General features: G+C 41.9%; 1 protein-coding gene across 3 annotated transcripts in view; it reads left to right on the forward strand.

Moving 5' to 3' along the window:
* Positions 1-25,818, forward strand: part of CACHD1 (cache domain containing 1) — a 233,408-nt gene that overhangs the window by 120,865 nt on the left and 86,725 nt on the right. For all 3 annotated transcript variants that reach the window (XM_032605257.1, XM_032605238.1, XM_032605247.1), the window contains exon 4: positions 16,460-16,566. In XM_032605257.1, the coding sequence (XP_032461148.1) occupies positions 16,460-16,566 (107 nt within the window). The remainder of the gene's footprint in view (positions 1-16,459; positions 16,567-25,818) is intronic.

Consider the following 25,818-nt stretch of genomic DNA (forward strand, 5'->3'; position numbering starts at 1 on the left):
ATCATGGTGAGAACTGGCATTAAGGCATCTAGGCCAGGTTTGAGATGAGCAAAGTCACATTCTGATGGAGCTACAGTAAGTAAGCAACTTGTTTTCAAGGCTCTCCGAAGCCAGCCACCCGAAGCTAGGAGACTTCAGCCTTATAGAGAGTTCTGTCATACCCATCAGGGGAGACTTAAAAAGCTTCATTGATTCTCAAAAGTGAAGAAACTCTGGACACCATTGTTAAATTGGATTTTTGCTATTTTACAAGGAGTTCTTAGATTTGGGACATCCACTGAGATTGATACCGTCACCAAGGAAGGCATATAGGACTCATCTCACTTTCTGAGAACCCAAATTCAATGCATCCCCCAGCTGGCACCCACTAGAACAATATGATTTCAGGAATCAGGTCTTATCCTTCAGCCTGTTGAGGGTATTGTGCTGCAGACAAAGCAACTAGCATAGTTTCTGATGCAAGAACACAGCCTCCTGATTACAATTCTCATGAATAAGCCCATATTATAACTCTATTAGTCAGGGTTCTCCAGAGAAACGGAATCAATAGGATGTGTGTGAGAGAGAGGAAGAGAGATTTATTTTAAAGAATTTGCTCACGTGATTGTGGAGATCAAGTCCCAGATCTGCAGGGTAGCCCAGTGGGGGCTGGAGACCCAGGAAGAGTTACAGTTCCAGCCTGCTGGAAGAATTCCTTCTGCTTGGGGAAGTCAGTCTTTGTTCTATTAGAGCCTTTAACTAGGTAAGGCCCACCCACAAGTCCCCTGATTTAAATGTTGATAATCCAATAATAATTTGGATTTGCAGAAATATCCAGAATAGTCTCTGACCAAATATCTGGACACTCTGGCCCAGCCCAATTGACATATAAAATTAACCATCACACCCTCTTAGAGAAAGGATAGAAAATTGGTCTACAAAGCCTACCTTTGAAGTTGAATTTTTACTAACCCTCAGGGTTAGATTGGAGGATTCCAGACTCTCATTCCTGGAACTTTCTAGTGTTCTCCTAGACTGCTTCTCTTAAAAAAAAAAAAAAAAGTTAATGCCCGTGTTAATGAGCTGCCTGCAAAGGAGTGAAGGCATTTGAATAAGTCTTTATCCATGTAAATTGCTTGTATATTTTGTGGTATGATTTAGATGTTGTGCAAATTTCTGTGTTCACGTTTTAAGTTCTTCAAGTATTATTGACATCATAGGAACCAGAAATAAGTTACTTAGAGAGTTGTTTTTAATTTTGATGATTCACATGCTGACATATAATGTTCAGATTCCTGTACTAGGCTCCTTCGGATTCTTTAGGAACTAAAGAGCATCAGGTCCTGGTTTGTGATTGCCTTTTTTTTTTTTGTTTCCCCGGTACGTGGGCTGCGCAGGCTCAGCGGCCATGGCTCACGGGCCCAGCCGCTCTGCGGCATGTGGGATCTTCCTGGACCGGGGCACGAACCCGCGTCCCCTGCATCGGCAGGCGGACTCTCAACCACTGCGCCACCAGGGAAGCCCCCCTTTTTTTTTTTTTTTAAACTGACCTCAAACATGAGCTTTCTTTCATTTTTAAAAGGAGGCGAGCCTCTTTTTAAATATTTTTAAATCAATTCATTCTCTATCATGGTAGAAAAGAAACATCTTAAACAGTAAAGACGGCTTTCCTGTTCAGTTTAAATTCAGTTGTGATACAGATTATATCATAGGAATATAGTACTAAGACCAGATGGGCCTCTGCTCTGCCGGTTTGCTGTGTGATCTTGGAAAGTTCACTTAACCTTTTTAGTCCGTAGCTTCCTCAACTGTAAACTGAGCAGTTTGAACTATACTCCAGAGAGCCAACTCAAGATTTATTATGGGCAACTTTTCCCGCTGCCCAAATTTGTAAATTCTAGCTTTGTTAGGGGATTTTTCTTCATCTTTTTGAGAGCTACCTAAAAAAAAAAAAAAAAAAAAAAAAAAAAGATGATATTATGCAGCAAGACCTACAGAGGTTAAATTACTCATTTATTCATTAACTTAAAAAAGTAAACATTTGTGGAATGGTTTATGGAAGAAGCATTTCAGCTGAGTCTTGAAGCAGGAAAAGGATTTGAACGTATAGGGGTATGGAGAGAGAGCTCTCCAGGAGAGAAAGGTCAATTTAAAGAAACCCCCATGGAAGGAAATGGCCAGGAACACTGAAGAGGACATTGTGTCTGGGGGAAGTGATGGAAGAGGCAGCTGAGAAATTGGATTAATATCAGATTGTAGAGAACCTCAAATTCTAGACTGAATAACTCAGGAGACCTTAAACTCTGTAAATGAAATGAAGGACAATTCTCTTGCTTCCATGTGTCTTTGATGCGTGGTAGACACTCAGTAAATACTGGTTGTTTGAATGAGAGAATTTAAAATTTTCGAGAAAGGGAATGAAATGATGATCCCCTTTAAGGGGATTTTACTTGTCCACCATGTAACTGCTAGAAGACCTAGTTTGATTTCATTTATGTAGGCAAGGAACGAGAAGGGGGACTGAACTTGGCTGTTGGCACCCACTGTTGGGTATTGGAAGAGAGAGGAATTGAAGGTGACTGAGGTTGATTCTGGATAGCTGTGAGAGTGGTTGATATCAGATTCTAAGTCATATTTCTATCCTGTGTGCCTTTTCATCTTTCTTCTTGTTACACTTGAGTTCAGGGACCCTGTCAACTTTGTTTTCAGTACCTTGCTTGAACAGGTCCTTAATATATATTTGCTGAAGGAGTTCATGCATGGTAGCAAACCTGATCTGGTCTTTAGTTTGAGTACAGGCAGTGATGATGATGTCAGAGTTACTGAGCTACTTTACCTCTAGGCAGAAATTCAAATACTTTTATGCCCATTCAAGATGGTCGTCGTTTTCATCTGAGTATTATTCCATTGTGATAAGCTCTGATAGGAAACTTAAGTTGATGTTGACTTAGTTATCTCAGTTATTAGCTAGATTCAATCAATAATAATAATAGATATGAATAATTATTATAACAGTACTAATGATTATTATGCAGGGTGAATTTAAAAGCACAAAATTTCCAGATATCTATGTATATATCTCTTTCAACTCAACTTGTCTGTATCATGTTCAAGATAGTTAAGTGCAAGACATTGTGCTAGACACTGTCTGATAGACAAAGGTGAATAAAGCAGTTTGTACCTTTAGGAGCTCAGAGGATGCAGAGTAAACTAAGCAGACTGTGTCAAGTGTCATGAAAAACCCAAAGACTTTTTTAGAAGAAAAAGTGATTATGAACAGAGGTCTCTGAGCACTCAGGCTTGCTAGAAGAGTGGTAGTTGAGGTCTTGAAGAGTAGAACTCCTGCAGACATATCTAGGGGAAAGGATGCTTCAGACCAGAAAACAGCAAGCATCATAAAGCATTGAGTGTGGTGAGGGGGTGAGATATAGCTGGAATGGCAGATAAGAGATGTATGGGGTGGGCTCAGAATCCTTGGTTGCCTGGACAAATTTCCCTCTGTAAACAGTAGGTTTTAAAGCAAAGAAAGACTGTGGTTAAGGTCTGAGATTTGGGTAAATTAATTCGTTGGCAAGTGAAGGATAAACTGTGGTGAAGAGACAAGTTGTTTGTCAAGCTGGGCCACCCTAATAATCTAGGAGAAAAGTAAGGACACCTCAAGGAAGGATTGTAGCAAAACAAAAGATGTCCTGGGTGGTGATGGGTTACCTAGAATATTACCCATAGACAGGGAATATAGAATATATAGATTCTGCCAACTAGATTTTATTGGAGATCTGGGTGGGGAGGAAGATTTTAAAAGATGATTCTAAATTTTAAGTTGAACATCTCAGAGGAGAGGAATTATTAACTAACAATGAAAATAAGAGCAAAACATATTTAAGAGGAAGGTGAGTTCAGTATGAACATGCTGATTTTGAATTTAAGTCACATGTGGATCATTCTTAGGAGGTGTTTGGCAAGCAGTTGAGTTTTGGGGTTTTTTTAATTTATTTATATTGGGGTGTGTTGGGTCTTTGTTGCTGTCCTCAGGCTTTCTCTAGTTGCGGCGAGCAGGGACTACTCTTCATTGCAGTGTGCGGGCTTCTCATTGCGGTGTCTTCTCTTGTTGCAGAGCACGGGCTCTAGGCGCATTGGCTTCAGTAGTTGTGGCTCGCGGGCTCTAGAGCGCAGGCTCAGTAGTTGTGGCGCACGGGTTTAGTTGCTCCGCAGCATGTGGGATCTTCCCGGACCAGGGATCGAACCCATGTCCCCTGCATTGGCAGGCGGATTCTTAACCACTGCCCCACCAGGGAAGCCCAGCAGCTGAGTTTTTAGCCTGTAGCATCACTTTACTTTCATCCCACAGATGTTTTCACCACCGCCCAGCTATGTTATATGCATGGCAGTTCAGGAGAGAGGGCATAGTGGAAAGGTATCGTTTTAACGCTGTGCTGACGCACACTTGAGTTTTGTACAAAATGATGTTTCTGGGCATAACAGCTGATCCACATGTGGGCAGATCCTATTTTTTCCAGCCCTATTTCAAGGTGGTGCACATGAAAAAAAATGATAAAAACTGTTTAACCCTATATACATTTTATTTCTTATTATTACTGTTCTTATGAGAAACAGAGCTCTGTGACTTAGCCAGGTGCTTTTGCACTAATGACTCTTGTTCTAGTTTTCTTTGGGTAACACAAGGTCAAATGAAGTGACAAGCGTGGTTCTTGACCACTGAGTTTAATTTTATCGCAGGTCCTGTTCCTTCCACAGGAAGATGTGTTTTGTGTTTTTGCCCTCACAGTACTGAAAGGTGAATCTCAGTCTTTCAAGTGTTCTCCCTGCCTTATCTCACAATTTCATCTCCAGTCCACTTAAAAATTATTATCACCTGCAGGCAGGCGAAATGTTACAGATACAGTCTTTATGGATATTGGTACCAGAAGGACTTGCGTTGAGCTCAAAATTCAACAAAGATTTTGTAGAACACCTTACATTTCAGAAGGCCTACTCGGTTACAATATCTAACTCATGTAAAAGAGTTACATATGTTTATGCTTCAGGAAAATACTTTCTTCTGTAAACATTATTTTACTTACATTACCTTCTTCCTATGATCCTATCAGTCCAGTTGGGCACAATCCCCCTCCTCCTGCATTTCGCACATGAGGAAGCAGGCTCAGAGGGATTGTGTCAGGACTCAGGGGAGCTGGGTGTGGAGCCCAGGTTTGCTGATTCCAAATCACGTTTTCTTTTAATGGTAAGATATTTTGACCAGTGGTAGAATTGGAATGGCTTATCTGCCAATTGAAATGCTGAACTATGTATTCCTTCTTAGAATTTCACTTGAGGCTATTGTATGACCCTCTGAAGTTTCTAAATTGGCTGAATATTAAGCTCCCACAGTCTGGTTAGTTTATCTCTCAGTCTTAAAACCATGTTACTGCAGTAGTCTGTGTCATTTCCGTGTGTGTGTGTGTGTGTGTGTGATATTTATAAAGATATAAATATATCTTTAGGTGTATTGACGAGCACCCTCATAGCAGAAAACATATGCATTTGGGTCTGCTGCCAGTCCTGCTTTCTAGATTTTTCTTGTGTGACCTTCACTGAAGCAAGGACAGGAGACCTGCCACACTGCTTAGAATACTGATTTTCACCAGTGGCCTTTTATGGCTTTTAGGGAGCAGTGGTCTTGCGGTTTTCCTTCTTGCTTGCTCCCTATCTAGCTAGCTAGTCTCTAAAAGAAGCTACCGAGTAGTCTTTGCCAGCTTTAAGAAATAGACCCTGTTGTAGCAGAGGACTTCCCTTGAGGTTTTCATGTGTTTTATTGTGCAAAAATATCAGTGTTCCAAAGAAGGTCAAGATTTAAAAATCCCATGTCTATTATCTTTCTTGGAGACTCGACTGGTCTGGTAAGATGATGGACCCAGCTATCTTCAGACTCGTAGCTTTATTAACTTTTGAATATTGGGTCAGTAATTCCTTTTGAGGACACATTAACCGTAAGTATTCCACATCTTACGTTTCATGTTCCTTCTACAGAACAGGGAGATTTGGATAGGCCTTGTCTGTCTCCTTCACGAATGTGCCTGAGAGATTGAATGAACCAGTTCATCTCCAAGGTCATCGGCTAACTGAGGTTCTCAGTGCTTCTCTTTGATGTCTGTGTCATACCACTCACAGTTGTCTGCTATTTACTAAGTACCCAGCGTATGTGCAGGAAGAAAACACACGAATTTACAAGCTCTGGTCTCCAGTCCTGGCAAGCCTCAGCCTCTTTGGTTTTCTGCATTTTGTCATTCAGCATTTGCTAAAATTTTACTCTTCACAGGCAGACTCTGGGCTAGGCTCTAAGGATAAACACGGGAAAGGATCTCTCTCTTTACATCTTCCTAGCAAGGGAGAAAGTATATAAATAAATAACTGTAAAGCGTGTGAAGTCCTTGTTAGAGGTCAAGTGGTAAGATGGACAGGGGGCTACAGAACGGCACAAAGGGAGCCTGTGGATCCCACCCGGCCTCTGTCCACCTGCCTGTTTTCTCTTATTTTTTCAGATACCTTTCTTTCTTTCTTCTTCATGCATCGCTGTCCCAACCTGGTGACGAGGAAGTTAAAGGGTAAATGTTTAATGTGGTTGTGGATCCACTTCCAATTCCCCCAGATGTCACACCTGTGCAGTTTCCCAAGCTTGTGTGAGAAAGCAGGTTAAATGGAATCAGATTACAGCAGGGCCTCCTCCCAGTGATCTGCTTTGGGCAGGGGGGTGGGGAGGGGGGTAGTGAGAATGGTAAAAAAGAAATATGGCTGGTTTGTATGACACTTAGACTCTCACAGAGAGGGAGACACTTGATTGCTCTAAAGCCTTACCTTCCAAGGGCATTTGAAACCAGCCTTGTTTCCACTCTGGCTGGGTTGCTGAACCCTGAAGATTTAATCCTTATTACTGATAAGAACAGAAAGAATGTGACTTATCTCTCCAATCTCTGCAGAGATGGAAGGAAAAACCATTTCTTGGAACATGATTACACATTATTTGACAGCTTTTCAGCTTGCCCATTAATTTAGGTGTTTGAATAAGTAAACTCAGTTGGGGCTGGGTGTCGAGTATCATTTTCTTTATAAATGTGAGAGTTCCTTTTTGAAGTGATCCCATTCTTACCTCTTCCCCCACCATTCAAACAGAGTTTAAATATTTGCCAGTGTAGATGTTTGATTTTTATCTTAGCTCTTTCTTTGCTTAACGTTATTCTCATGGGTGGTTAAGTGGAAGATAAGGGGGCTCTTGTTTAATTCTTTTCAACTGGTATTGCTCAAATATTTGGAGAGCAGACACTTCCCAGAAAGAATGAGCAGGAACCTGGTTGAATGGAGGTGAAGTGAAATGTCCCCCTGTCATATCTGAGTAAACCAGGCACTGTTGGGCCGTTACTAGGATGTTTTTTGGTGTCCAGATCTCCTTTTAAAGGCTCCTGGAGCTACTGGTCGAGGGGTCTTGCCTTCTTTGCTTCCCAGAAAAATGTGTGCTGCTCTTAGAATGGAACTTGGTAGTTCAGTGACACCAGCAGCAAGGGACTGCCTTGTGCTGGGAGCTCCACCCGAAGTCTCACAGCATTTGTTCCACACCAGCTTCTGATCCGATAACAGATTTTGCTTCCACAAGAAATGGTGTGTATGTGTGGTGTTTTGGTTTGTTTTCTTTTAAAACCTTTTGCACCTATCTTGAGCAGCGATTAAAAACAACAGACAAGTAAAAAAAATATCCCCTACTCCATTAGCTGTCATCATATTGGCTTTATTTATGGACTCAACTATCACTGTGAGCCTTGCTCTTCTGAGATATCCACAGGGATTTGCTTTCTAAATTATTACCTTTAAAATGTGCCCATGAACAATACCGCATTTCACCAGCGCCCTTGGAACCCACACTGTGGGTGTGGTTTTTGTGTGCTATGTGATAAATCGAGCAGCTTCGCTGCAAATGTTGAGGAAAACCCAGGGTTTTAAGTGATTTGCCTGGCAAATCACCTTCCAAAGGAAATTTAAACAAAGACCAAGAAAGAGATTTCAGGAAGTAAACCCCAACTGGTGTATGTGTCTCTCTCCTTTATATCTTTTTCTTTTTAAACTGGGACTCCACTGGAAAGTTGATTTACACTGTGAATCGAGGCTGAATGAAATCCAATTGGAACTCACTTGAACACTGTTTTGATGTGAGATTCAAAGCTTCTGCAAATTTATTTTACCTTCTACATTTGCTGATCTCCTGCTTGTAAATCCTGTTGAAGGAGAATAAAAATGACTGCAGCCTGATGGGAATTAAATGTCTGAAGTTCAAAGCAGTTTGCACATCAGAGCAAACGTCAATCAAGTGAACATCTTGCAAGCCAGGCAGGGAGTGAATTTCTCCATGGGGAAGAGATCAAAGTGGGAGTCACAGTTCTGTTTTCTCCCTCGGGATGAAGTTTCGATCAGTTGTTCATGAAAGTAAATCCAGAAGGAAGTTTTTTCTTTTTTAACTTGAACGGGTAGGAAAGATGGAGTTATTTCTCTTGAAACTAATTTTCAGGCACTGGTTTTATCTTATGAAAATGAATACAGAAAGCAGTCGTAATCCACTATCTCCCCTTTTTAGAGTGAGAGTCTACAGGAGATTTATATAGGATTGTTCTCTTATTACTTTTTTAAAGGACAGATATAAAGATAAGTTGAATTGCCTGCTTATTTTATAGGAAGATCTATAATTTTACCAGTTCTTGACCTTTCCATAAACCTGAAGTTTTATAAGTATGACTGGCAGCTAATATATTTCTCAGTGAAAAATCTCTTAGGTAACCCTTAAGAGTAACTGACATCTTTTTATAATGGATTATAAGAATGCACTTCACATTTCTCAGTCTCCAAATCAGGGTAAATAGCACGTTTCTTTTTAGAAATCATTTTTCTAAAAGGTGTATGGGCATAAAAATGTGCTCCTGTCTTCGGCAAAGCCACTGTTCGTCTGGTGCCTGGAGGATGGCTAAGCGAGTTTTACTGCTGTGTTTGGAGTCCAGAAGAGAAACAAGCATTACTGAGTGTGAGTGAGTAGAAGGTGGAGAGATAATCACAGGGGTTTTGCTCACGTAATTACTTCTCCCAGCTGACTCACCAGCTCTGGTCACACTGTGTTCCTATATCTCTTAAGCCCCCTGTTGACACCTGCTTCCTTCCCTGCCTGCACGTCAGCAGTGTCGGCAGCCATAGAAGCAGAGTGAGGTTTATTTCTCACATTTCATGTGAACTTGGTTTTGGAGTGGGTGCTCCCCACACGCGGGATAACTCAAGACATTGAGACTGTTGCCACTTAAAGAACTCCATGGAGCAAGAAGCAGGAGGAAGGAGAATGATTGTCATGTCCCTGAATCCTCTCAATATCAGAATGTGGGGATTTAATAGGAATAAATTAATTTAAAACCACCAGTATTCACTATGTGGGGATTACCCAGGAAGCAAGGATTAAATCCAGTTCTTGAAACAAGGTAACAATCTGTTTCATCCTTTGCTAGTAAACTTTCAGAATCCAAAGGTCTGTGAGCCAGCTAGACAATAGGTCAAATTGCCCCTCTGGCTGAGGTTCTCCTGCAACGTGGTTATTTAATTCTCAAACATCAGGGTTGTTCTGTGGATTCCTTCAGAAAAATAAGAGCTTCAGGTATTTTCCGTGTTATTTTTGGATCAGGTTTGACCTCTGGAAGGCTGTGTGTTTGCACCACATCAGCTGGGGCTTCCCTGAGCCGTGTTTCAGTTTTACGCCTCGCTCACGTTTACAGTAAAGCTTAAGTTGTGTCTGTTGTCCGTTATGTTATTCAGCACCTGGAATTCGTTGTCCCATGTGAGAATTTTTCAGAATTTGGTGAAAGTTCCTCTTTCTTGGTCTTTTCTTAGTTCTATCTTATCTTTCTTGTACATAAGCCATTTGTTTAAGGTTGTCAGATTACCAGAATGCCAGGGTCTTGCTCTCAGAGGAGAAAGTTGGTACCAAGAAAAGGAGAAAATTGCTGTGAGCTGGCCCCAGGTCTGCTGTATCTCTTCTCCATGCAGAGAATGGACATGCTCGCTCTTCTGTTCACGTGGAACTTCTAGCTACCACTGCTGCCCTGAATCCTCTCAGATTTTAGCGGTGAATGGAAAGGGAGCTTGAGGCTTTTCTGGAGTGAAATAATAAAAAGTGTAACCCCAAAATGGCCAATTCCAAAGCTATGCCAGTGGTAAACATTTAAAAAATCTAAGGTATCTACAATTAATAGAGAACACCTGCCTTTAATATCTTCTTCGTCTTCCTTTGCGTCCTCGTCTTTGTCCCTAGAGATCTTTCTCTGTAGCTATCCATTGTGAACCCTTATGCTTAGCTACTGTCATTTCCTATTAAGTAAAAAGGAAAGATTTCCCCTAAGCCCCACAAGCTTTCAGATTAATCCTTTCCTTTGAGAGAATTGAATTCTACCTGTTAGATAATGTTAGATAATGTTAGATAACATTACCTGTTAGATAATGTTCACCTGTTAGATAATGTTAATGATGATTTATTGATTGATTTATTGAGATACAGTGTAATGTATTCATTATGAATGAGAGCTTGAATATATGTTCAAATCTTGGATCTGTTACTTCCAGCTATGAATCTTGAGCTTCTTTTTTTTTTCTAACATCTTTATTGGAGTATAATTGCTTTACAATAGTGTGTTAGTTTCTGCTTTATAACAAAGTGAATCAGTTATACATATGTTCCAATATCTCTTCCCTCTTGCATCTCCCTCCCTCCCGCCCTCCCTATCCCACCCCTCTAGGTGGTCACAAAGCACCGAGCTATCGCCCTGTGCTATGCGGCTGCTTCCCACTAGCTATCTATTTTACGTTTGGTAGTGTATATATGTCCATGCCACTCTCTCGCTTTGTCACAGCTTACCCTTCCCCCTCCCCATATGCTCAAGTCTGTTCTCCAGTAGGTCTGTGTCTTTATTCCTGTCTTACCCCTAGGTTCTTCATGACATTTTTTTTTCTTAAATTCCATATATATGTGTTAGCGCATGGTATTTGTCTTTTTCTTTCTGACTTACTTCACTCTGTATGACATACTCTAGGTCTATCCATCTCATTACAAATAGCTCAATTTCGTTTCTTTTTATGGCTGAGTAATATTCCATTGTATATATGTGCCACATCTTCTTTATCCATTCATCCGATGATGGGCGCTTAGGTTGTTTCCATCTCCGGGCTATTGTAAATAGAGCTGCAATGAACATTTTGGTACATGACTCTATTTGAATTATGGTTTTCTCAGGGTGTATGCCCAGTAGTGGGATTGCTGGGTCATATGGTAGTTGTATTTGTAGTTTTTTAAGGAACCTCCATACTGTTCTCCATAGTGGCTGTACCAATTCACATTCCCACCAGCAGTGCAACGGTGTTCCCTTTTCTCCACACCCTCTCCAGCATTTATTGTTTCCAAATTTTTTGATGATGGCCATTCTGACTGGTGTGAGATGATATCTCATTGTAGTTTTGATTTGCATTTCTCTAATGATTAATGATGTTGAGCATTCTTTCATGTGTTTGTTGGCAATCTGTATATCTTCTTTGGAGAAATGTCTGTTTAGGTCTTCTGCCCATTTTTGGATTGGGTTGTTTGTTATTGAGCTGCATGAGCTGCTTATAAATTTGAGCTTCTTAATTTAAACCGTTCTGTGCCTCAGTTTCTTGGTCTTCAAATGGAGATAATAATAATATTTCCCTTGGGCTTGTGAAGATTAGATGAGTTGAGCCATGTATAACACTTGGAATATTCTTGATATAATTATATATATATATATATATATAATATATATATATATATACACACACACAACACAGTAGCTGTTAACTGTTATCATTACTAATACATCCATTGCTAGTTATTATTATTTATTAAATGTTTACTATGTACTAGGCTCTTACAAGCTGTTTTCTGATTATGAAATAGGTACTATTTTTATCACCATATTGTAGATGAGAAAAATGGAGGCTTAGAAAATGTAAGTTCTATGCAAGAGGTAGACAGCAATAGCAATTTAAATCCAGACTCCAATCCAGGTCTGTGTACCTCTGAGGCCATGCTCCTGACCATGCTTTGCCAGGGTGGCAGTTCCTTGTTCATCATAGATGTTCAATGAATATGATTTAATAAAATATACAAAGCTTTCCAGTGACTTAGCTCTCTGCCCTTCCACGGTAGGCAGCCACCAATAAGAAAACTTACGGAGAACTATACATTCCCAGGAAGGCACTAAACCTGAGAGAGAAATATAAATCCTCAAGGAACTTACAATCCACTGGCAGAACTAAGAACTTCTCAAGGTTTTAGAGAGAATTGGGAGTTCAAGTGCTACATGGTAGGGTTTAGACAATAAGGCTTCCATAACAAAATATCTTGGCATCTCCCCTCACTTCACCTTTATTTAGTATATGGGGAAGGCAAAATAAGTAAGACAGTTTTCTCATTATTTGTAATAAATCTTATGTTAGAATTTTTATTGATTAGTAATTTGCTGATATAAGCAGAATCTAAAACCAACTGGTCTGTATCTGTCAGACATCAACTGCGTTGACATTATGCTAAGCCTGATTACAAAACAATATTTAAAAATTAGGGGAAAGACACACAAGCATGAATTAAGAAGCAGAGTGGCACTAGTCAGTTTACAGGAGAGAGGGCTCCTCACAGGCTGGGGCTAACAAGAGGACTTCCTGGAAGGAAGATGAGAAGAGCTGGGGGCTTTGTAGAATGGGCGCAGTGAACACCAGAGAGCATCACAGTTCGGACCCAACAGAAGAAACATCTATTGAGGGACTGGTCTGGTTAGAGCTGTAGGTTGGGAGACAGTGGGAAGAGAAGGTTGGGTAGATTATTGATGACCAGCACTATATTGTGAAACCTTTTTATGACTGACAAATGTTTACTGAGCACCTACTCTTGTTAATGTGTTACTTTCAGTTTTATTGTTATAAAAATGTTTTTGTAACAATACAGTACAAAAAGAAAAACAACCTATAAAATAGTTCCCTGGTCTCTCTGGTCCCAGGAGCGAACTCTCATTTCACAGCAGCTTGGGAAGTCTGTACGTGCTCGGTGACGGACTTCAGCCTTCTCCATGGGTAGGGCTGATGGCCCAGGTCCTGGCCGTGGAGCCTCCACCCAGGAAGAATGGGGCTCTCTTTGAGCTTACACTTCTTCTGGGAGAAGTTGTCAGTAACTCTCTTGAGTTTCTTGTCCCCTTTAACAAGTTCTTCCTTATTTGTCACTTAAATGAAGCAGTGTGGTGTGTGGCTCATCCTTGCACAGAGAGCTGGGTGATAAGGTCAAGTCTCTCTTAGGTCCCTGATTTGCTATGTGTTCCTTGGTGTCACTTTCCTCAACCGTGAGATAGGTAGGTCTAAAAAAAGTTTGTAATTTGTACTGCAAAGTCCAGATGTGAGTTTCAGGCATACCTAAGAATTACTCTGCTCTCTTGATTCAAATTGAAAGATCCTCTGTCCTTGGTCTCTTTGAGGCATACAGAGAAGTACCTGTGCTCACATGGAAAGCCGTTCTACTGCCTTATTTCTAAAGAATCTGCATGACAGGATTGGAGGGCTTCTCATCCCTGGAGAGACTGTCAAAGTCCGATTCCAGGGCCCCACCCCAGACTCACTAAATCAAACTCTTCTAGGGTGGATCCCAGGAATCTGCATTCCAACATGCTTCCAGGTGATTCTGATATGGCTAGACTTTCAGTAATTAGGAACCATTTGTCTGAGTCACGATCCTCACTTGTTGGACCTCTGGAGGCTTCTGAGGAAGCCCAGAATAGGGCTAAGCACTGTCACGATGGATGTTCATAGAAGATCAGTTAATATGAGTGCCTGCTTTTGACAAGAACAATGCTAAGTGTTATGTATGCACAGTGGTGAATAAAACCAACAAGACGTGGGATGTGCTCTCAAGGGGCTCTTGTCTGTTCATATAGCCTGATCTATAAAAATCCACCCATTAAAAACATACACAGGGACTTCCCTGGTGGCGCAGTGGTTAAGAATCTGCCTGCCAGTGCAGGGGACATGGGTTCAAGCCCTGGTCCAGGAAGATCCCACATGCCACAGAGCAGCTAAGCCCATGCGCCACAACTATTGAGCCTGCGCTCTGGAGCCCGTGAGCCACAACTACTGAAGCCCACACGCCTAGAGCCCGTGCTCTGCAGCAAAGAGAAGCCACCGCAATGGGAAGCCCGCGCACTGCAAAGAGCAACCCCTGCTCGCTGCAACTAGAGAAAGCCCGCGTGCAGCAACGAAGACCCAATGCAGCCAAAAATAAATAAATAAATTTATTTTTAAAAACATATGCAAATGGAGCCATAAATTAAAAATTATGACACTTGCTTTGAGAGAAGATGGAGACACTTGACATAGACTAGGAAGTCACCCACAATCAGAATAGACCTTTCTAGACTTGCCCTGTCCAATATGGTGGCCACTATTCGGTAACTGTTTACATTTAAATTAAGATTAAACAAAATTGAAAATTTAATCTCTCTTACATTAGCCACATTTCAAATGCTGGTAGCCACATGTGGCTGCCATATTGGACAGTGCAAAAATAGCACCTTTTCATCATCTCAGAGAATTCTCTAGGACTGCCCTGGTCTAGATCAGGAGTGGTGAAACCAGTCTGGCACACCACCTATTTTTGAAAATTGAGTTTTACTGGAACACAGCCACACTTATTCTTCTGTAAATTCTCTTTGGTTGCTTTCACACCACAATGGCAGAGTTTAGTATCTGTGACAGAGACCTTGTAGGCCACAAAGCCTAAATATTATCTGTCTTTTATTAAAAGGTATGAGATGGAATAGGTTTGACGTGGCTGTCTAGCACATGGAGGGCAGGCGAGTTCCCTGTCTAATGCTACTCTTGCTTCACAGATGTTAAATGCTAAAACAAGAGAGGGACAGTGAGATTATGTTGCTTTTGCACACCGGCAGCTGCTGATGTATTAATCTCCTCTTTTCTCTCCATCTGTGGCTTTTGAGGCAGCAATCTTCTCGTCTAGACAAACTGGAGCAGGTCCAAGGAAGAGTGACCCCGCTGGTGAAGCAACTGTGTCCTTGGAAGCACAGTTGACAATGTTGATATAATTGTGTACTGCGTGAGAGGCTGGACTGAAGAGTCTCTTCAAATTCCTTAAAACGCCACCTCCTTTGAGATGATATGTATCGAAACAAAACTGTTGAACTTTTGCTTTGGGACCCAGCACACCCTTTGAATACCTAGCCCCTTTGCTTATGCGATCAGTTCATTTTAGTAGTTCTTATATAAGATCCAGAAAATCAATATTCATGTGAATAATCACGTAGACCTTGATTTTTAGGAGTGTTTCTCCAGGGTTATAGAGCTTGTCTGCCTGCGTTAATGGAATTTCATTAATGACATTTATCATCTAACATTTTAACACAAGTTTTTAAAAATCTAACTTCAGATTGCGCTTATTTGCAGGTAACTCTTAGAAACTTAATGAATCTTCTCAGTATCTGCAATCCCAAATAGCTTATTTAGAGGTTCAAGATTTTTCTCTTTCGTTACTCCTGGATTAAATTCACTTAAAAATAGTCTTAGTGACTATATATAAATGAGTCGGTACATTTTCCTATTATTTTCTTGTAGACTGTTGTTTGCCCTGGCAAATGAGTCACTGATTACACTAGTGTTTATTGATCAGCTACTAACCAGAGCACTAGCATTGCTCTAGCTCTAGTACCAGCATTGCACTCCCACTGGAAATCAAGAACGACCTTGGCCTCATCTATATTACAACCTGGAAGGTGCAAGCTCTGTGTCATTTATCATGAGAGGAACTGTGGTACATTATTTACAATCTTTTTGACAGCTTTGGAAAATGTTTTATTATTTCTTTTTTTTTTTTTTGTCTTCAGATAGGAAACCTGGGGCTCAGACAAATTGCACAATTTGTGCAAGTTCACACATTTAATAGTGACAGAGCAAGGATTCAAATCTAGATCTTTCCTACTCCACAGCCATTCTTTCTCCTTCACTACTGTCTATTTTTGTTCTTGGTCATTGGTTTTCAGATAGGATAATTTAAAGAATTGTTTCACATATCACATCAGAGCTCAAGTCTGAATTTTGTCAAATCTATTTTCTGTATGATTTTATCAATAGTACCTGAATCAAGTTCATTGGGGGAAGTTGGCTTGAAGGATTTTTTTTTCATCTCCTTAGAATTGATCTTGATTTCTAAAACCTTCTAGATGCAGATGTTGGTTTCACCCACACTGCTCTGAAGTGATTTTTAAAAAATACTTAAATTGCAGTTTTACTGTTTATGAGCTGACCTATTTTGTACACAGTATGAAGTATTACTTTTGTTGGTTAGTTTTCTGGATTGAATAACCACCAAATAAATACTGCTAATTCTCTTCTATTGTTTCAGATTTGATGGGAACTTTAATACCAATGTATCTAGAACAATTAGTTGTGATCGACTGTCTACTACTGTTAATAGCCGGGCCTTCAATCCAGGACGAGACTTAAATTCAGGTCAGTAATCTCTTGGTTTTATAAAGATGAACTATATTCTACCACATTCAAGTTGAATAAATTTATTGCTTTAGCGATTTTCTTTAAGTTTTGAAGAAAAAATATGTACTTAAAATCAGGTATTTCTTTCTAGCAAGTTGACACTCAAAAAGAAGGAAAGGGGGCTTCCCTGGTGGCACAGTGTTTGAGAGTCTGCCTGCCGATTCAGGGGACACGGGTTCATGACCCGGTCTGGGAAGATCCCACATGCCGTGGAGCGGCTGGGCCCGTGAGCCATGGCCGCTGAGCCTGCGTGTCTGGAGCCTGTGCTCCACAACAGGAGAGGCCACACACAACAGTGAGAGGCCCGCATACCACAAAAAAAAAAAAAAAAAAAAGAAGGAAAGGAAGAAGAAAATCGAGTGGACGTGTATTGAGCATTTACTACACATCTACATATGTGGAGTATGCCATGTGATTTGCTAGATTCTTTAATCCATTATCTAATTTGTTAGCAGTTTTACATTTGTTATTTTAAAGGTTACTTGAGAGACCCATTTGTCTCTGCACTTAGGAAGTGTTGAATTCATTTGTATTCCCTATCTATAATTTTTAATTTGGGAGGTGGGATTGAAGAATGATGAAGGAGCTTTTCTACTACCGAACAGTGCCATGATGCTATACAGTCATCCCTCAGTATCTGCAGGCACTTGGTTCCAAGGAGCCCCCAAGGATACCAAAATCTACAGATGCTCAAGTCCCTTATATAAAATGGTGAGGTATAATGATTACAGTTGGCGCTTCGTATCTGCGAGTTTCGCATCTGTGGATGTGGACAACTGACTGTATGTTGAGGTTGAACTTTCTTCCTGGTCTTGTTAGAACCCAGTCATCTGCAGCAGTAATAACTACTAAGGCACCTGTACACATGGTTATGTATAGCTTCCAAGTGACACCATGTCTCTGCTGTCTTGCTCTGGAGTTCCAGTCTACATTTCTCCCTCCGTTTGTCTTGTTATGTACACTTGGTGAGTGGTGGGCCTCAGAACCTAAAGGCTTCACCTTTTAAAAGCTGAAGTGCCTTTAGAAATCACCAGCCTCAATCCTAGAATTTTACCAAGGAATAATCTGAGGCTCAGGAGGGTCCTAAGACTTCCCTCATTACTAGAGAGATAAAGGATTTAACCCTTAAACATGAAGAACTGTATTTCCCAGATTCCAGGCCTCCTGGAGACATGGAAAAGCCAGAGGGCCGGAATATTTACTTTGAGAGGCCCAACCAGTATTGGTTCAGGGGAAGAATTGTAGCCTTTGGGCGTTGTATACACAAACCAGGTAATCTATTAGGTCTGGAAAGAAAGAACTATAAGCTTTATATTGCTTAAGGAAAATAAAACTATAGCTGCTATCTAAATGACCTGACCTAAATCTGCCAGGCACTTATCGCCTAGACCAATATATAATGAATTCAGTCATTTTTTTAAAAATTGGTCAGAGAATCTTGAGGCCTTCTGGAGCAGGTGGGGTTTATTTACTACTAGAAAGGAAGCTCAGTGAAAATATTTTTCATAAAAAATAACTGAAGAGGGTCTTCCCTGGTGGCGCAGTGGTTGAGAGTCCGCCTGCCGATGCAGGGGACACAGGTTCGTGCCCTGGTCCGGGAAGATCCCACATGCCGCGGAGCGGCTGGGCCTGTGAGCCATGGCCGCTGAGCCTGCGCGTCTGGAGCCTGTGCTCTGCAATGGGAGAGGCCCGCGTACCACAAAAAAAAAAAAAAAAAAAAAAAAAACTGAAGAGAGTAGAGAAGGAATGGGCGGAGAAAATGAATTATGGGAGATTCCAAAGCTGGAACAGGGCACAAAGCTGGAACTTGAGTCTTTTGACTCTCAGATTCAGTACTTGCCCTCTTTCCCTCAGCTGTGCCCAGCATAGGGTGTGTGAGAATAAGAGAGGAGTCGGGAAGGACTTCCAAGATATCCGACCTTATCAACGAGAAGGACATTGATTGTGATGGGGAAGTAGAGGAAGAGCAGGTTTGTGTGGGATGCATGGAATCAACTTTTCAGTTTTAGAAAAGTTAAGTTAGTTATCTAAGTGAAAATGTCTCATAGACAGTGGGATATACAAGTCTAGAGTCCAGAGAATGGACCAGACTGGAGATTTATAAATGAGATTCATCGTGTATAGGTAGTACGTAAATCATGAGACTCAATAAGATCATAATATAGCAAGTGGCTATGAATAAAAAAGAGTAGAGGTCCAGGGACTGAGTCTTGGGACACTTGACCACTTAGAGGTCACTGACACGAGAAGGAAGCAGTCGCAAAATCTGAGATGGCAGTCAGTCTGGTGGGAGAAACAGGAGAGCCATCTCCCTGAGGCCAAATGAGGAAAGTGTTTCAAGAAGGAGGGAGAGATCAGCTGTGCTAAGATGGCCCACTAAGACCAGGGCTAAGAAAACTGACCATTGAATTTAGCAATATAGAGGTTATTGGTGAACTTGACGAGGGAGCATGGGCTCTAGGCACGCAGGCTTCAGTAGTTGTGGCACGCGGGCTCAGTAGTCGTGGCTCGTGGGCTCTAGAGCGCAGGCTCAGCAGTTGTGGTGCACGTGCTTAGTTGCTCCGCGGCACGTGGGATCTTCCTGGACCAGGGCTCGAACGTGTGTCCCCTGCATTGGCAGGCAGATTCTTATCCACTGCACCACCAGGGAAGCCCCAAGAGAATATTTTTAAATTGAGAGAAATTATGGCAAGGTCATGTGCCAAAGGGAAGGATCCAGTAGAGAAAAGTAAGGAGTGAAAAGAGACAATTGCTGGAGTCTTTTCCTTGATTAGGCAAGAGATGGTGGGATTCCAAGTAGAGGATGTAGAAGCACAGGGCATTCATTTTTAATGGGAGGAGGGAAGAAAGAGGGGGCATGTGGAGATGCCCATAACGACCGACGTGATGTTGGGAACTTGGGGACATGCCCTTCATAACTGCGTTTTCTCAGAGAAGTAGGAAGCAAAACCATCAGCTGAGAGTGAGGCCAGTGGTGGGGGTGGGATGGGGACGGGGAGGCACTGAAGACCTGGTAGTTACACTAAGAGTTCTCTTCTGTGACAGAGGTTTAGGGTAGAGCTTAGCTGCGCAAATAATTGGGAATCCTGACAATATGCTATTTTATTACAGTCTTTATTTGTCAAGGGAGAGGTGGGGAGGAAAAGGATGGTGAGGGCAGAGGTATGTAGTTAAAGATCAGATCTTGAGTTTTGCTGTTTCCAAGAGCACGTCTCAAGTCTAACGTCCTACCTGACAGGAGTTGTTCTCGGCACAGTTGACGTAGCTAGATTTACAAGCCATTTTTGGCAATATTCAGGTGTCTGAGAACTGACTTGCTTGTATTTGAAGTTTTGTGACATTCCACCAGGCAGTGGCTGCATCCCAAAGTCCACATTCTTGAGCACTCATTTGTAATACGAGAGGAATGGGAGATGGTGGAGGGTGACCTCAGAGCTTCCCCTTTCCCGCCTCTCCAGCTCATGCCCCTTTTCAGAGCAGAATTAATGTGCTTCGTAGGCTATCACATGTCTGATATTTACATCTGTAAGATGTCCAGCCTTAGACTGTATATAATCCATCAATGGGTCCCTAATTGATAACACAGTTTCAGATTGCCTCTCAGCCTAGCTGGAAACAGACTCGCACAAACTGTAAACCATTCTTAGCTTCATTTATCCAAAACTGGGTCATGTGTCCATCCATCCAACACACATGTGTATTCTTTGTCTTAAAACCATCCCTGCCAGATCTCTACTTTCTAAATTGACTCCTTGCCCCTGAATCCATTCAAATAACTAACGTTTGACAGTGCATGTGTTACATGATGGTGCTGGTCATGTTTTGCTCAGGGTCTTTCCTGCTTTTATCTCTAGTTTCTCACTTTCTCTCTCTCTCTCTCTCTCTCTCTCTCTCTGTCTCTTTTAAAATTCCTGCTGAGCTATTTTCTTGTGCGTAGCCTGATCCCTAAAGAGAGTTTATTTGAAGAATCCAAGGAAAGTTGCCTCTTGCTCTCTTGAGTTACACAGTTGAGGTGAGAGTGGAAGTGGGAGTTAGTCTTCCTCACCAGAAGAAAAGGTGTCTGGACTTTCTTTATTGTATTTGATTTAAAGAGCATTTGAAGTTGCAAACTTCGATCTTGGTCACATTGCCGTCTTCATTGAGAAACAGGATTCACGGGGTGAAAGAGGAGTTTATAAGTCACGTTACAGCAGGAAATGCTGCAGGAGGTACAGGTGGGCACTGGCGGCTATGGACCACGCTGTTAATTTCAGTGGCTTCATTGCTTCCTTCTGTGAACGACAAAGATTGGCTCTGTGCTATAGGTTTTTCACTTTTCTTTAAAATAGCTTGAAAATTATCTATTAAAAATGCTAATACCGGGCTTCCCTGGTGGCGCAGTGGTTGGGGGTCCACCTGCCGATGCAGGGGACGTGGGTTCGTGCCCCGGTCCGGGAGGATCCCACATGCCGCGGAGCGGCTGGGCCCGTGAGCCATGGCCACTGAGCCTGCGTGTCCGGAGCCTGTGCTCCGCGACGCGAGGGGCCACGACAGTGAGAGGCCCGCGTACCGCAAAAGTAAAAAAAAAAAAAGCTAATACCAATGCAGTGTAAAGCTGTGTTCTATCTATAATAAAAGAATAAAAATCAAAAAAACCAGGAATTTCTAGGGTTTTTTTTAATGCCTAATTACTCCAGCTTCATGATTGTATTAGTATTATAAAAGATTGGTAATTATTTTTGTAACATCTAAAAAACTATTCAGTCACTGAGAAATCTAGATTCTTGAGGTTATATGGTTCCGTTTACATTCATGTATGTGGGTGTACGTATGTATATACACAAAATTAAGTACACAAACAGAGGGCCCTTTTCTTCACCTTGCTTCCCCTTCAAGCTCTATTCCTATATTGCGAGCTACTTTAAAGTCTCATCTTATAGTTTCTCACAAAAACCCTATTACACTGATTTCAGAAGATTATTAGCCACATATATTCATTATGGAAAGAGTATATATATACTCTTTCCATAATACCTATGATCATAATGGATACAGCCTGGTTTTTTGTTGTTTGTTTTTTTACTTAGCAAATGTATTCTGATTTTAAATGATTTTACTTAGCAAATCATTCTTCTGTGTCTATGTAAATAAATATACATCTCTATCATTGTAGCAGTGTGTAACATTGTTGAATCAACCAATCTATTCCAGTTCAACATTTAGACTGTCCCAGGTTTTCACTATATCATTGCTCCCTGGAGGATCTCAAGGGACCCCTCCACAGTTTCACTTGACCGCTATATAACATTTGGCATGTAAGCTTCTTTTTTGAAACTCTGTAATCCTTAGTTCCTATAAAATTGTCCTGTGCCATTTATCCCCGGACTTCTCTGTCCAGGCCTTTTCATCCTTCTTCTTGAGCTCCTTTTCCCTAAAGTGGATGTCCCCACGTGTCCTCTCTTCACCACCTCCCTCTGCTCACTGAGTGTTATCTCCCTGAATGTCCTCGATTTATGCAGTACTCCCACTCCTACCACATGCTACTCAATTCGAAATCTCTGTCTCCAGCCCTGGCCTGTTTCTGAGTTCATTTATTGAGGAACCAACTTCAGGGGACACATCTCTCCATGATTATCCTGTAGCTACCTCAAAATTTAAAACAGTCAAACAAACAAGAACACTTTCCTCTAAACTTACTCCCCAATCTGGGTACCCCTCTCCTGGTTACACTGGAAATTCTTCCTTGCCTCTTTCTACCCAGTACTTCAGGCTTTAACAGTTTTGACCAAATGAGAGTGTGAGAGAATGAATATTTGCCGAGTATTTACTATGTACAAGACACCTGGCTAGGCATTTATCTGTGTGTCCCTCTTCCTTCTCATCACATCCAGTGGTGATGTAGGTCTCGTTATCCTTTTTTTAAAAAAATATTTATTTATTTATTTATTTGCTTGTGCCGGGTCTTAGTTGTGGCAGGTGGCCTCCTTAGTTGAGGCTCAAGGGCTCCTTAGTGTGGCATGCGAACTCTTAGTTGCAGCATGCATGTGGGATCTAGTTCCCTGACCATGTATCAAACCCGGCCCCACTGCATTGGGAGGGCGGAGTCTTAACCACTGCGCCACCAGAGAAGTCCCTCGTTACCCTTTTCATTGAAGGGAAACTTAGCTTAGATTCCATAGTTCAAAGGTGTGTCTTGAATCCCCTTTGTTTTCTCCACTCCAACACCATAAACTTAAATCTTCATTGCCTTTCTAGAAGATGAATTAATGTAGAAACCACCTCCCAAAAGTTTTCCCCTTCTCCTATTCTTTCTCATTTTCAATGTATCCTACGCACTGTAGGTATTCCGAAAATATCTGCTCTGTAACTCCATTTCTCAAAAACCTCTGATAGTTTACCTCTAAGATGAAGGTGGAAGCCTTTAAAATTCATCTTCTGCTCCTCTTCCTTTAGCCCTCTGAGCTGTATCCTCAGGGAATCCCTGTCATTGCTTCAAATCTCCAGGTTCTATTACTCCTCCATACTTTGCTCTTGTTCGGTAAGAATTCCTTGTCTGTTGTAGCAGGTTGGGTTTACCAGGAGGCAGACTCTGAGATGGAGGTTGGCAGTCTGCGGGGAAAGGGAAGGAAGCAGGATTGAGCAGTAGGGGAAGATGGGCTGAGATCCAGCCTCAGTGGAGTCCTCAGCCCCCCCCAGGGGAGCTTAGAGGCTGGGGTGACCCTTCAGAGTTGTGTTGGCCCAGTTACAACTCTTCATTACTTTATTCTATGGTACATTCTTATTATAGAATTTTAATTTGTTCTTATATTGAACATCTGTTTGATGCTTTATTTCTTTTCATTAATTTTTTTGTATGCCAGGTGCTCAGTCCAGTGCTTTACCCATAGCAGGTACACAGTAAATGCTTATTGAATGAATAAATGAATGAATAGAACTAGGATTTCCTTTGTACTTTTGTTGTCTCATCTTTGTAATGGAATAACCGAGACATTTGGAAGGACCTTAGTGAAGAGAAGAATGTAGTCGTGATGTGCTGTAAGTCAGGCCTGGCCTTCTTAGCTTGACAGCAGATCAGCACATATAAAGGTCTCAGGTATAGAGACAGACTATCCAGATGAATCGTATTGTTTACATGAAACTAACTGTGGTGATTTCAAACATGCAATGCACACAAGAAAATCAGTCCATTGTTCCTGGGTACCTCATACACCGCTACATAGTTTTGTCTTAGTCTTGCCATGGATACCAAGGAAAAATGTTTACTCAATATTATAGATGAGAAACAAGCCTAACTACCTAAACTAGATAGGATCTATTAACCGACCTACCTAAAGTCAAACAACAAATTGTTGGTATCGATGTGACTAAACATACATGTCCTGATTCCTTGTCCGATGTGCTCCTTACAGCAGACTGCTTAAGATGAAGGCGTTTCTCCCCATTGCTGTATTCTGCCTAATAACACTTCAGTCTCTTCTGACCAAACCTATCACCTTCTCTCTTCCCACCCAAACCTCCTCCCCAGCCCGTGTTCCATATGTTAGTTAGCAGCAGCTTCATTTTGTTCCTCACCAAAGCTTGAGACCAGAACCAACCCTGACTCTATCTCTCTCTCTCTCATAACAAGCTTCTCTCAGGGGACAGCTTTACCGTAGTTACTGTGGCACACACCAGGGTAATTAAGACAGAATTTCTCCCCTCAGAGAGCTCACAACCTTGTCCTATGTGTGTTGAGGGCACTAGGAATGAGGAGAAAAATCAACAGACAAATGGTCGTGATGCAGTGCTAAATGCTGTCATGATAAAGGTAAGCCTGGGGCACTTGACCCAAATCGTGAGGTTGAGTTGAGTCTTAGAAGACAGTAGGAATTAGGTGACGTGCTTGTGGCAAGCACACTTCCCATTTCAGAATCTGTGGAACGTGCCGACCACTGTGGAGGAGGGAATATAATAAGTAACGGAAAATGAAGGTAGCACTAAGCCAGATTTTAATGGGCCTTGTATATCAGTCTGAGGAGTTTGCTTTGGGTTTGGTTTGGTTTTTGTTTTGATATGTTTCTTAGCTTGAAGTCAAGCAGCTGACAGACTTTAAGCAGGGCAGGCAAGAGAGCTTTGTGAAGAACGGATAGAAGAGTAGTTAGCCTGGGAAAAGAGAAAACTGGAAGTAGACTAGGTCGTCCAAAAGTGGGAGGGGTCGTGGAGAGGGGCCACGGCCTAAGCAAGCATGGCCTCATCCAAGATGAGTGGTTAATGGGACGGCAAGAAGCAGAGAGTCCGTGGAGACCACTGTCCACGGCAGAGAAAGTTGAAAGGTCACTGATTGATTGGCAGAGAAAAGGTAAAAGGTTGATTGGCAGAGAAAAGGTGAAAGGTCACTGATAACTTAGGAAGGGGTAGGATTTAGGGATGGTTCTGCAGATAATAGTTTTTTAAGTTAGAGCAACTTGAAAATATTTATATGCCGAAGACACACAGAGAGAGAGAGAGTCAGTCTGAGAAGCAAGTGGAGCTAAGGAAACAGACAGGACAATGGAGTTTAACATCTTGGTTGAGTTGTCCCAAACCTGGCTGATCACCAGGGTCACCTGAAGTGCTTTGTCAAAAATGCCTATTCTTGGGGCTTCCCTGGTGGCGCAGTGGTTGGGAGTCCGCCTGCCGATGCAGGGGACACGGGTTCGTGCCCCGGTCCGGGAGGATCCCACATGCCACAGAGCGGCTGGGTCCGTGAGCCATGGCCGCTGAGCCTGCGTGTCCGGAGCCTGTGCTCCACAACGGGAGAGGCCACAGCAGTAAGAGGCCCGCGTACCACACACACACACACACACACAAATGCCTATTCTTTGGCCCCCAACCCAGACCTAGTGAATCAGAATGTTGGCTGGGTAAAGCTTGGGAACCTGTAGGCTTCAAAAGCTGATTGTGATGATCAGCCAGGTTTGAGAACTCCATCTCTGCTAATTTTCTTGTATTCTTTCCATGAATGTTTGGAAACTACCTTGACCTTTGGATCCTCTGGGAATGGTCTCTGAGAACGGAAGAGGGTAGAGCAGTGGATCCTGTGCTGATTTTGGATTGCCCCAGAAATTTGTTCTGGATTATCTGAGCCCATGACCAAGCTGCCTCAACAGAATCAAGGACAGAATGGACTGGTTATTTTACATTATGTAATTAGCTTGGAATGGACATGATGAACTGTGAGCTTGGAACAGAATCAGAGATTTGTGGATGTCC

The sequence above is a fragment of the Phocoena sinus genome, chromosome 1 (assembly GCF_008692025.1).
Source record: "Phocoena sinus isolate mPhoSin1 chromosome 1, mPhoSin1.pri, whole genome shotgun sequence".
Lineage (NCBI taxonomy): Eukaryota > Metazoa > Chordata > Mammalia > Artiodactyla > Phocoenidae > Phocoena > Phocoena sinus.